Genomic DNA, 13215 nt, shown 5'->3' with positions numbered 1-13215 from the left:
TGAGATGCCACTGCGCTCCACATAATGAATGTGTTGCAGATTCATGGGTAAATACATTACCCTTAGTCAACAAAAGTATACTCAACTGGGAATCATTTTGAATTCCATTAGATGCTGGAATGGTTGTTGGATCCATGGATCATCCAGTTGTGAAGCACATGAGATCCTCACTACATGTCTGTGTCTGTACATTTATCACTTTCTGTGGTTGCCACATATCCCATTTACCACAATTGACCAAAAAATAAATATAACGTACTCTTGGTTTAAATTGATTTCTAAATGGAAATATTTATTATGGCAATCTTTCTTACTGGTTATTGATATGGTTTATTCAAAAGCTATAGGTATCATGTAAGGTAGTTAAATGCAGAGTAAGTCTGATTCTGATCTCTGCAGAACAAGAATAATGTACCAACAGGTTAAATACAATAGAAATGATTATTATTTTTCCTTCAGAATTATAAAAAGGTAAAACTATAGAATACAACTGAAAGTCAAATATGATCTCTCTAATATTATCTTTTTGGCATAGCCAAATATAAAGATAGTTGTATTTTTTAATGGAATTCTGCATTTCATCTTGAGCTTTTCAAGTATGTTCAAAAGAGGCTTATACTTTTATGCCTAAATTAAGAAAAATTTAGAACTTGCATATATTTTGCCTAAACCTTTATCATTGCAAGGATTTATGCCTGTTAGCTCTGTTTCACATCATAGCACTCTTTAAAGTTGAAATTTTTTGCTGCTCTCAAATTGTAAAACATTGTGTCAGTTGTATCCTATCTTTCAAATGAATTATAATCCTGTTGACCATAGTAATGCTTACTTTTAAAGAAAAAAAAAACATCTTCTAAAGAAAATTGTCTTTCTACATTGTCACATAGGTTCCTAAAATGATTCAAAGTACATGGTAATGTAAGAGTTTCCACTGTTTTCTCCTCCCTGCTACTTTTGAGTTTTTTAAATTCCTGGGTGGCCAGAAGAAAATGAAAATCTTATTTTTTATTCATTTACAATTAAATCTTCCAAATGTATTTTTTATGAGAGTTGTTTGATGTTCAGAAAACCTCGTGAGCCTCTTAAAGATGTTTTTCTTTGAAGAACCACGTGTCTCTTGCCAAGCACAAATAAACTTCAAACCCCAATGGCTTTAATGTTCACTTTGAAACGCATAATATCTTCGTCATGAATTCTTCTCTGAGAGATGGATTTGTTTACCCTTCCTATGATGCTGCTGTAGTAGGATGTGTGCATGTTTCTTTCAAATGCAAAGGGGTGGTAGGTAAGCTTTCTAATCTTTAATCAGAATTTTGATGTGAAATCTAAAAGGAAAACACAGAGACAGAAAGCTGGGGTGTTTTCAAACATTAATGACAAAAGCCTTACTTTTATTGGGCAAATATTCAGTTCTGATTTACCTTGACTTCTCAAAAGTACTAAATCATACAGAAATAAGAAACCCCAAAAAACACATTTTATATTCCAATCTCCATCTTTTATTTTTTTAACATGATCTAAGGGAAAATGTAAGAGACCAAAATAGTAGTAGAATTCTAACATTAATTATTTGTAACCCATCTATTTTTTAGTTATTTTTGCATAATTCCTTAATTTTTGAGATACAATTGATATACTATAAAACTCACTCTAGAAAGCACACAATTCAATATTTTAGTACATTCATAAAATGTGCAGTTTGGTTCAGCTGTCTAATTTCAGAATATTTTTATCACACAAAAAAATACTGTGTGCCCATTATCAATGAGTCATTTTCTTATTTCTCCCTTTGATCAGACCCTGGCAATCACTGATGTATTTTCTACCTTTAGGGTTTTACCTGTTCTAAATACAACATATAAATAAAATCATTACAACATACAGGATCTTTTGTTTGTTTTGTGTTTATTTGTTTTTGAACTACTGGAGATTGAATGCAGGGCAATCTACTACTGAGCTACATCCCTATCCCTTTTTATTTTTGTATTTTGAGACAGGATCTCACTAAGTTTCTGAGGATGACCTTGAGATCCACCTGTATCATCCTCCTGTGTCACTGGATTGCAGATGTATACCACTACATCCAGTTCAGTATGTAGATATTTGTATTTGGCTTCTTTTACTTAGAATAATGCTTTTCAGTTTCATGATATAGCATGTGTCATTATTTGTTTCCTTTTAGTGGCTGAATAATATTCCATGATGTAAATATACCATATTCTATGTTTTCATTCAACTAATGTTTACTTTTTTTCTATTATAAACAATAATGTTACAAAAAAATTGTGCATACGTTTTGAGTGGACCAGTGTTTTCAATTCTCTGGGTATGTACCCAGGAATTAAATTGTTGAATCATATATCAATTTTCAACTTTCCAAATGTTTAAATGTTTTCCAAAGCAGGTATATCATTCTACACTTCCACCAGCCAAGTATAATTGTTCCAGTTTCTTTGCATTTTCTCACCAACACTAACTATAATTTGTAATTTTTTAAATAACCATGTTAGTACATATGAAATTCTATTGGTTTGCATTTTCCTAATATCTAATAATATTAATCATGTCTTTTAGTCTTTGATGAAAGTTTATTAAAAGGTTTTGTCCATGTTTGGATTATTTGTCTTTTTATGGTAAATTGTAAAAGTCCTTTATGTATTTTGGGTACTAGTTACTGATACAATATATGATAAACAGGTACTTTCTTCCATTGTGTATGATGATTTCCTTTCAAACACAAAGGTGTTTTTTTAAAAGATTTTATTAAGTCTATTTTTTTTTTTGCTTTTAATGCTATATGTTAAAAACCATTACATAATACAAGATCAACAAGACTTGCATCTCCCAATGGCTCAGGAGGCTGAGGCAGGAGGATTTCAATATCAAATCCAGCCTCAGCAACTTAGTGAGAACCTAAGCAACTTAGAAACATCCTGTCTCAAAATAAATAAATAAATTATATATGGAGGTGGTTCTGTGTCCCTGAGTTCAATCCAGGATACCAAACTAAACAAATAAAAAAAAATGGACTGGAGAGGGATGAATGGAAGCAAGGAAACAAGTCAGAAGTTTGTTGCAACAATCCAAGGACAACAGAAGGATGGCTTTTACAAAAGTGGTGACAGTGGGGGTGTTGACATGTGCCTGGAATCTAGATGTATTTTAAAGGTAGAGTCTCAGAGTGCTTGGTGTGTCAATGTGGACTGTGATAGAAAGAAGAAAAGATAATTCTCAAGTAATCTGATCTGAGCAATTGGAGGAATCTAGTTACTATTTATTGAGATGAAATAAAATTTGGGAGTCATCAGTATGCAACATTAAAATTATGAGGCTAGATATGCCAGTCAATAGAAAAAAAAATAACATCTCCATTTCTTACTTTGTGGGACTAACCTTGTCATGTATCAAGTTTTCACATGAACAGGGTTCAATTTCAAGTTTTTCTGTGATGTCCCACTAGTCTTAAGTCCATTTTCTGTTTCTTTACCAATGTCATATCTTTTTAAAAAATCAGCATGGTTTAGCAATATGTTAATGTCTGCTGGGTCTGGGCTACCTTTTCCTTTTTTCTTTCTTTTTTTCTTTTACTTTCATTACTCAGCAACCTATGTATAAATTGTTCACTCGTTAACAATGGATTCTCCACTGGGACACCAAGGTGTCCCATAATTCCATTACTTTTCACATACCTAGAGAGAGTGTCAGGTTAAGGGCTTCATCCCATGAGACTGTCCTGCCCATCTGGCCAGCTGCAAGCCCCTGGTTCTGACTGTGCTTTTGACTGAATGGCAACAGATCAGGCCTCCCACAATGAATCCCTTCTTGGTTCTAGTTACTTTGCTAGAGCAGTTCACAGAACACAGGAAACACATTTCCTGGTTTATTTATAAAGGATGTAATAAGGGCTGGAGACCAAAAGACAGAGGGAAGCGATGATTAAGGTAAAGCATTTGTCAAAGGACAGGGAGTTTTCATATCTTCTCCAAAGTGCCTCATCATACAGACTCCTCTACATGTCCAGCTAGCTTGAGCTTTCTGAACCCACCTTTTTGAATTTCTATGGAGGCTTCATTAATGATAATGACTGATTGAATGAATGGCCTTGGTGACCAGCTCGACTTTCTGATTGTCTTTCTTTCCCGCAGGTTGTCGGGGGTAAAGCTTTATCTTCTGACCCTCTAAAGGTATGGTTGGTATTTTGGTCTGCTTTTTTGCTGCTGTGACTTTGGTGTCCCAGTGGAGAATCCATTGTTAACCAGTGACCAGAATAATTTTAGAGGAGAAAATTTTTATTTGGTAGCTAACTATTGCGGAAGTCTCAGTCTATAGACAGCCAGTTCCATTTCTTGGGGCTCAAGTTGAGGCAGAACATCATGACAGAAGAGTGTGGCAGAGGGAAGGAGCTTACGTGATGATAGGAAGCAGACAGATACTCCACTGGCCAGATACAAAACATACACCCCAAATCCATGCCCCAAATCATCCACCTCCTTCAGCCATACCCTATCTGCCTTCAGTTACCATTCAGTTAATTCCAACAGGGGATTAATTCACTGACTGGGTTAAGTCTCTCACAACCTGATCATTTCACCTCTGAATATTCTTGCATTGTCTCATACATGAGTTTTTCAGGGACACCTCACATCTAAACCATAACAGTTGATTTCCAGACAATCAAGCAAATAGTACCCTTTTGAAGCTATCCAGCCATCAGCCACCTCAGCAGCCTGCAAATGACAGTCCACCATTTGGAAATTCCAGGGATTTTTATGAGCTGTGAGCCAAGAACTAGGCGGAGAGAATAAATAAGTGTTTATTATATCACCATATTCCACTGTACCTTCTGGTCTCTGGTTATATACCCCTTATATCAAAGGATGTACAACTTATAAGACACCAGCATGTTACTAAAATCTCACTCAATCATTTATAGTCTATCATCACATTGAAGGAAAATGCTTCCCAGTATAAAGCTGCTCAGATTTGAAGGCTTTTTCATTCATTTTTGTCAAGATCCAAATATTTATTTATTTTTCCATACTTCTGTGTAATCTGCATGTCTCATTTTTTAACTGGAGTTTTAAGTTGTACCATGTGATGAATCTGGAAATAAAATTCCTTCCCTTCCCCAGGTTTCTTAGTGTTATTTTGTTGTTGTTGGAAGTTGTTACTGATTGTTTTTGCTGTTGTTGTGTTCAGTGCCTCTCCAGAATTAACTCTTAAAGTTTGCATTTTTGTTAGGAGCGACCATTGAAACCTCTGCTTGACTGCATTATTGTTTTGCTTCATTTTTTTCTTCCAGGCTAGGCCAAAGGAGTTCTTGGGTTTATTTTAGCAAACATGAAATGTTTAGAGGGACAGTTTTCCACTTTGCCTTCACTTTACTTCTAGATTGTCAACAACATCTTGTTCAGCCAGAAAGACAGCTTAGGTCTTTTTAGATATTTCCTGTTTATACTCGGAGACTATGTGACCATCTAGATTCCAGGAATACATGGGAGCATTTCAAAACTCTCTTGGACACATTCATCCTTAGTTTTTTAGATTTCTTTTTGATCATCTTCCTATTTTCACCAGCTTTTTTTTTTTTTGCCATCTCAGGCAGTTGTTGTGTTAAACAATTGCCACTAATTGTTTTCAATTAGTAAAAATGATAATCTAATTCAGGAAGCTTTGAGACACATCAAACAGCACAAACCCTGTGAGTGGAGATATCTAGTGGGCTCTCACACTGTCATATTGTGACAATTCTCTGTGGCTAGGTCTTTGAAGAAGTACCAATGATTATCACCCTGTGCTATTGATTTTGTAGGCCGTTGGTTGTAGAGTCTTCTTACTGATCTGGAAGATGGAATAGGAAAAAGACAAAGTAAAATGAAAAAAAAAAAAAAAAACGCTGTTCACACAGAAACCCTCCTATTCTTTCCTCATAAATACTCCTTGAACTGTTGCAAAAATTTTATTGATACCCAGGATGTGGAAAGAGTTGATTTTGCCCTTTTTTTTTTGCCATTGGTTGTCTTTTTTTTAATAGAGGAAGGTATTTTCATAAATTTTTACTCTGCCAGTTTGCTAACATGAATATGAATCATTCTTGGGCTGGGGATGTGGCTCAAGTGTTAGCACACTCGCCTGGCATGCACTGGGCGCTGGGTTCCATCCTCAGCACCACATAAAAATAAAATAAAGATGTGTGTTCACCGAAAACTAAACAATAAATACTAAAAAATTCTCTCTCTCTCTCTCTCTCTTTAAAAAAAATCATTCTTAAATCATGGTAATCATATTTTTAAAATACCACCAACTTATATGACAGTAACTATGCTCATAGCCAATCATTTTTTTTATTTAACCCTCAGAATAATGCCAGTTTTCATTACTATGTTATAAACATGAGGAGTTTTGCTCAGGAAACACCCCAAATTCCCTGCTGCTGATACCCTACTTATGAGGAGGGATCACTGCTCTCTGATTTTAAATGTCCAATTCTCAGCATCAGTAAGGCTACAATATTTGATTTGGATCTCTCCTCCCTCTATCTCTCTCCATATATATGTATAAGAAATTTTGGCAAACCCTGGAAGACCTTAGGATTAAAACCAAATTCTTAAGATAAACCTTCTTATTAATGGTAACATCCATATTTTCATCCCCCTTAATGTTTTACTGCTTATATACTGGCCTATTAATATTTCTTTCAAATTCAGAAGATATGATTATATAGCATTCTATTGCATTTTTGTCACTTTGATGTAGCTTGGTATTAAGATACACCTCTCGGGTGTCAAAGCAAATGCTTTTGTCAGTTTTGTGCCAAGCAACCCAGCCAGTTCAAAATTTAGACAAATAAATATCATTGTACAATGTGCATCTCTCAATGTAGGAAAATAAATTGTTTTGTTGAACAAATGTCGGTAACACATTTGGAAAGAAATAGAGTTTGTAAAAACTAGAGTGATACCTTACATTGTTTGAGAAAAATGCTTTATAACTCCAAGGGGCAGTCTCAAAAAGGCCATTTGACAGTGACATTGAGATTTCATCCTTGTTTTTGCTTTGTTCAGCCTTACTTTTGTAAGAGCATTTATGTAAATGTAATAGCTATAAACACCAACATCATCTAAAAAGGACACAAAAAATTTAAGCATTATTTAAGCAGTATTAGCAGTGTTGCCACTACTGTAATTTAGATATTAATTGTGTTCTTCTAAACAGAACCTTTTTTTGATTTCAGCATAGGGAAAATAAATTCAGAATTTAACACTTCTTTTAATTCTCCAGATACCTATTTCCAAAATAACTGACACAAAAATCATAGTGATTTTATATAACAAAAATGACCCTGCAAGTTCAGAGGATTTATCTTTCAATAGTAAGTGACAGAAAATAAGTAGTTTGAAAATGTACCTTAGATGGAGCATCCACTTTTCTGTAGCATTCAGAAAGGGCCCTTCATGTTGACTTTGCAACAAATTAAATTGTACCACATAAACTACCAAAAGACTTTTTTACAAATGCAATTTTCAAACCTCATTTGTATACTAAGATGTGGTTATAACAATAGAGAAAAAGACATGAAAATTATCAACATGCTCACAGATTGCTTTAGAAGTGGAAAAGCATTCTCCATAAATAGCCTCTTCTCTGAGACAGTGATGTCAGAAGGAAGAATAGGAGTTCTTAGGTCTAGTACCCCAAACAGAAGTCCAACTGACAACTACCCACAAGCACGAATACCTTTGTGAATATTCCAAATCTCAGGAGTGGGACTGACATGTCCCCTTGGACCACTGAATGAAGAAAATCCATGTTCAGAAAGAAATCAGAATGGCTTTTTTTCACCACACTACACCTCCAGCAAAACAATACAGTGCTGCTCACAGAAGATTCCTCTGGATACTTGGTCTCTCCAGTGGGAAAAATGAGTTCAAGGTGGCTGTTCAGCTTCCCATTATTCTGGAACTCTGTGCAGGGGTCTCTCTCCCATCTTGTCCTGTGAGAAATATTGGGAGTACTGGCCAAGGCTAGAATATGTATGTTCAATTAGAAACAAAGAATGAGGGTTGGACCCTCATAGACCAACCTGTGGGTTTGAATTATGGTTCTGCCTTCCAGACAATAAGAAACCACCCCACAGCAACTGCTCAACAGCATTGTACTGAAGAAAGCACACAGGGTCCACGGGTCCACCAGGTTCAAAGACTTATATGACTTTATCTCAGAGCACTGGGGTTCTTAATAAATATTCCCCAACCAAGGATGTGACTGCAATTCCGTAACTACCTAAAGAAGGAAGATCTGGTCCCCTTTACTCCAACAGCCAAGAGGGGACTGAACAGAACCCCAGTGTTCTTATTAAGTCTTCACCAGACTAGAGACAACTGCATGTGAGTACTAACCCATGGAGAGGCCATCTATTCCCACCCAGTAGCAGCTGCTTAACAAAGACTCACCAAGCCTGGTGCTCTGCATAAACCTAGTCTAGGCCAAAGTCCCCACGTATCTATAGAAGATACCCTCGGTCCCTGCCCATCCTATGGGGCCAAAGGACAACCCCAGAGATCTCAGTCAGCCTCAGAACCCTGTATACAACCCTGGTTAGCTACAGATTTCAAACTACAGTACTGCCTAGTTAGGGAATATATGATTATAGAATTCATCCAGAAGCTCCACCAGATTCCACAGTTTGGCCAGTTGTCTCACCAGACCACAGAACACAGCAAGCAATACTTTTCATAGCCTCAGAGCAAATGAACTCCAACTAGGGAGTCCAACATCAGCTCCTGCCTTTCTGGGTTTTTCACCAGCTGACCTATCCAGAATGCCAGGTTAGATTAAATAGTAAAAGTCTATCACCGCCAAAGAATACCTACATGCCCCAAAGGTGACCACATCCTCAAATATGAAGGAACCAACATAAGAACACGAGGATTATGAAAATCAGGAATATATGACACCACAAAAGAAACTAGTTAAGTGTCAGTAATGGAATTAAAAACAATGGAGATCCATTAAATTATCAAAACAATTAAAATAATTCTCTTATAGCATTTTGAGGAACTAAAAGAAAATACAGATAGAAAACTAAATTTAATTTGCAAATCAATTTCTGTACAAAAAGAGTAGTTTAACAAAGAAATATGAACAATTTTTTGAAAAACAAATAGAAATTTTATAGATAAGGAAAAAAATAAAATGGAAGTTTTAGTAAAAAGCTTCAACACCAGATTGTTCAAGCAGAAATAAAAATTACTGAACTCAAAAACAGTATATTTGAAATTATTCAGCCAGAGAAACAAAAATAAAAGTGAATGAAAAATAATGGAGAAGATCTATAGAATTATGGAACAGCATCAAGTGAACTGACCCTTGCATAATAAGAGATCAGAATGGAAAAAGAAAGAAAAATACCTAGAAAGTGTATTTAAGGAGATGATAACTGAAAATTTCCTAAAACAGTAGAAAGATAACTACATCTAGGTATAGGAAGGTAAGAGGTTGCTAATCAATTTAAACCCAAGGAAGAATCCACCAAGACACATCATAAACAAATTATCAAAAATCAAAGAGAAAGAGTACTAAAGGCAGCAGGAAATAAAACACATGTAACATTCAAGGGAGTACTAGTACAGCCTTCAATCGATTTCTTAGCAGAAAACCTTGAAAACATGTCAGAATAGAATGACATTTTCTAAGTTCTAAGGGGTAGTGGGGGGACTGTCAACCAATAATGCTTTACCCAACAAAGATGACCTTCAGAAATGAGGAAGAAATAAAAAGTTTTCCAAACAATCAAAAGCTAAGGCAATTCATCACCACTAGGCCAGCTTTATTAATTATTAAAAGATTTCTAAGGCTAAAATTAAAACCTTTTACTTAATAACAAGGCATAAATAGAACCCAATGGTGTAAGTGGTATATAGTCATATTCAAAATTCTCTAATATTGGAATTTTAATCCTACTCTGAGGGTCAAAAGATAAAACAACTAAGAGCTACTGCAGCTACAGTAAATTCTTAAGGGATACAAATTATAGAAAATCTGAGTTTTAACATCAATTCATAAAAAGGTTGATGAGGGTAATGAAAGTGTAGTTTTTGCGTGCAATTAAAGTTAAGTTGTTATTGACTTAAAATAGTTTGTTGTAAGAAAAAGATATTTTATGTAAGCCTCCTGGTAACCACAAGGCAAAAACCAATAGTAGTTCCACAAAATCAAAAAAAAAAAGGACTTGAAGCATGTCACTAGAGAAAACTGTCAAACCACCAAGGAAAACAATAAGAAAGGAAAAAACAAAAATTTACAAAATCATCACAAATCAAATTACAAAATGGCAATAACAAGTTCTTACATATCAATAACTATCTTGAATGTAAATAGATTAAAATTTCCAATAAAGACAGAAAATAAGTAAATCATTAAAGAAAAAAGACCTAATCATATGCTGCCTACAAAATCCTCACTTTTCCAGCAAGATAGACAAAAATTAAAGGGATAGGAAAAGATAGATCATGGAAATGAAATTGCAAGAGATCAAGAGAATATATAAATATATCAGGAAAAAACTGCAATCAAATCTATACAAAGAGACAAAATGTATAACATAAAGATCAAGGGATTAATTCACCAAAAGGACACAGCAATTGTGTATATAGATATCCTCAACAGCAGAGTACTTAAATGCATAAATCGTAAATGATCTGAAGGAAGAGATAAATTTCTCAATAATACCCCAATACACCTTCAACATAAACAAATCATCTAGAGAAAATCAAAAAGGAAACACTGGGTCTCAACAGCACTTTATAACAAGAGGACCTAGAGACATATGCAGAATATCCCATTCAACAGCACAGAATACAGGTTCTTCTGAAGTGCACATGGAACATTCTCCAAGATAAGGCATATGTTAGGAACACTTCCCCTCCCACACATACACATGAAAAAAAAAAGTTAATAAATTTAAGAGGATTGAAATAATTTAAAGTATTATTTCAGATCACAAAGGTATAAACTTGAAATCAATAATATGAGTTGTCTTAGAAAACACACAAATGTGTGGAAATCAAACAATATGCTTCTTCTGTATAACCAATGGGTCACAGAAGAAATAAAAAAGGAAATAAACAACATTGTGAAATAAATTAAAATAGAAAGACAACATACCAAAACTTATGGAATGGAGCAAAAGCAGTCTTAAGAGGGAATTTATAGCAATGAACACCAATATTAAAAATAATACTTTGGAACTGGGGCTGTGGCTCAGTGGTAGAGCGCTTACCTAGCATGTACCAGGCCCTGGGTTTGATCCTCAGCACCACATAAAAATAAATAAAATAAAATAAAGATATTGTGTCCAACTACACCTAAAAAATAAATATTTAAAAAATAATAATATCTTAAAGAAATAGTCTGTCATTACATCTCAAGAAATTAGAAAAAGAAATCCAAAGTCAGCAGAAGGCAAGATAAAACAAAATCTAGAGCAGAAATGAATGAAGTAGAGACTAAAAAAGTAATAGAGAAAAAAGCAAGGAAATATTTGATTTTTGAAATAATAAAATTGGTAATCCTCTAGCAAGACTAAGTCAAAAAGACTTAGAGAAAAGACTCATAAAATTATAAATGAAAGAGAAGACTTTATAATCTCGACCAAGGAAACAGAAAGATCATAAGAAAAATCTATGAAAATTATATGCCAACAAACTGGATACTCTAGGAAGAAATGATGAATTTCTAGATACATACAATGTACCAAGGCTGAATTGTGAAAAAAATAAAGCATCAGAATAGATCAATATTCGGTATGGATGAATTAGTAAGAAAACATTGCCAATCAAAGAATACTCCAGGTAGGCTTCACTGGTGAATTCTACCAAACATTTAAAGAATAATCAATATCAGTTGTTCTCAATCTTTTATAAAAACAAACCAACAAATAAATAAATAAATAAAAGTGGAGGGAGTAATTCCAAACTCATTTTATGAAGCCAACATTACCCTGATGTCAAAGTCAGACAGGGACTTTACCAGAAAAGAATACCTAATAAACATGGATGCAAAAACCCTCAACAAAATATCAACACCATTTTTTCTTTTAGACTCCAAGTCTTTGTTTGTTTGTTTGTTTTGTTTTGTTTGAGACAAATTCTTAATCACTTGCTAAGCTGTCCAGGCTGGCTCTTCAAACTTGTGATTCTTCTGCCTCAGCCTCTTAATTAGCTGGGATCACAGGTGTGTGCCACCACACCATTTAGCACAACGTATTAAAAGGCTCACTCTCTGTGATCAAGTAGAATTTACTCCAGGGAAACAAGGATGATTCAATGTAGGTAAATCAATAAACCCAATTTGACACCTAACAAAATGAAGGATAAAAATCATACAATTATCTGAATAGATACAGAAACAGCACTTGGCAACATTTACCACCCTTTCAAAGCTGTTTGCTAAATTGGCTTCTTTTCTTTATGCGTTTCTCAGCTGCAGATATTTTGTCATAGCAACAAAAAATGAGCTAGTAACAAGATTCAAGACCTTTCTCAGAAGAGTATATACAAATAGCCAATAAGTACATGAAAAAAAATGCTCAGCATTATTAATCATTAAAATCACAATGAGATATCACCTCACACTGTTAGAATGTGATTTTTTTATCAAAATAATGAAAGCCAACAAGTGTTGACAAGAGTGTGGAGGAATAGGAGCCCTAGCACATTCTTGATGGGAAAGTACAATATCTAGAAAATGGTGTGGAGGCTCCTAAAAATCCTCAGAATAGAAGAACTACTATTAATCCAGCAATGCCACTAAGAGTATATTTGCAAAAGAATTGAAATTATTAAAAAATATCTGCACTTCCATCCATGTTCATTGCAGCATTATCTAGAATATCCAAAATATGGAAGGACCTAAGTGTTCATCAATGGATGAACATAATATGCTATATGAATGATATTCAGCCTTGGAAAAAGGGAAGGAATCTTGTTATTTGGGACAATATGATTGAAACTGGAGGATATTGTACTATTCAAAATAATCCAGGCACCAAAAGACAAATACTATAATATTTCATTTTATACATGGAACCTAAAAATCTTAAACTCAGAGTAAGCCAATGTTTTAGCAGGATGAGGTGGGTGGGCAGGGTGGGACTGGGGATCTGTTGATCCAAAGGTATAAAGTTTCAGACAGACTTCAGGAATAGGTTTTGAA

The 13215-nt window shown here is 34.5% G+C and overlaps 1 protein-coding gene across 2 annotated transcripts in view; it reads right to left on the bottom strand.

Annotated features, from left to right (window-relative positions):
* Positions 1–878: 878 nt before the first annotated feature.
* LOC308651719 (uncharacterized protein) overlaps positions 879–13215 on the bottom strand; it is a 52273-nt gene continuing 39936 nt past the window's right edge. Inside the window, exons 4-5 of one of the 2 annotated variants that reach the window (XR_014022651.1) lie at positions 4690–4788; positions 879–1325 (exon numbers count right to left, since the gene is read on the bottom strand). Coding sequence is in view for 1 of the 2 variants with exons in the window: in XM_081299155.1 (XP_081155281.1) it covers positions 1302–1325 (24 nt within the window). In the remaining variant the exon portion in view is untranslated. The remainder of the gene's footprint in view (positions 1326–4689; positions 4789–13215) is intronic. The other variant, XM_081299155.1, reaches the window with a different exon arrangement.

This window comes from Spermophilus citellus, assembly GCF_964194105.1.
Source record: "Spermophilus citellus genome assembly, chromosome: 6".
Lineage (NCBI taxonomy): Eukaryota > Metazoa > Chordata > Mammalia > Rodentia > Sciuridae > Spermophilus > Spermophilus citellus.
Note: the sequence above shows the minus strand (reverse complement) of the source record. Positions and strands in the feature narration are given on the sequence as shown.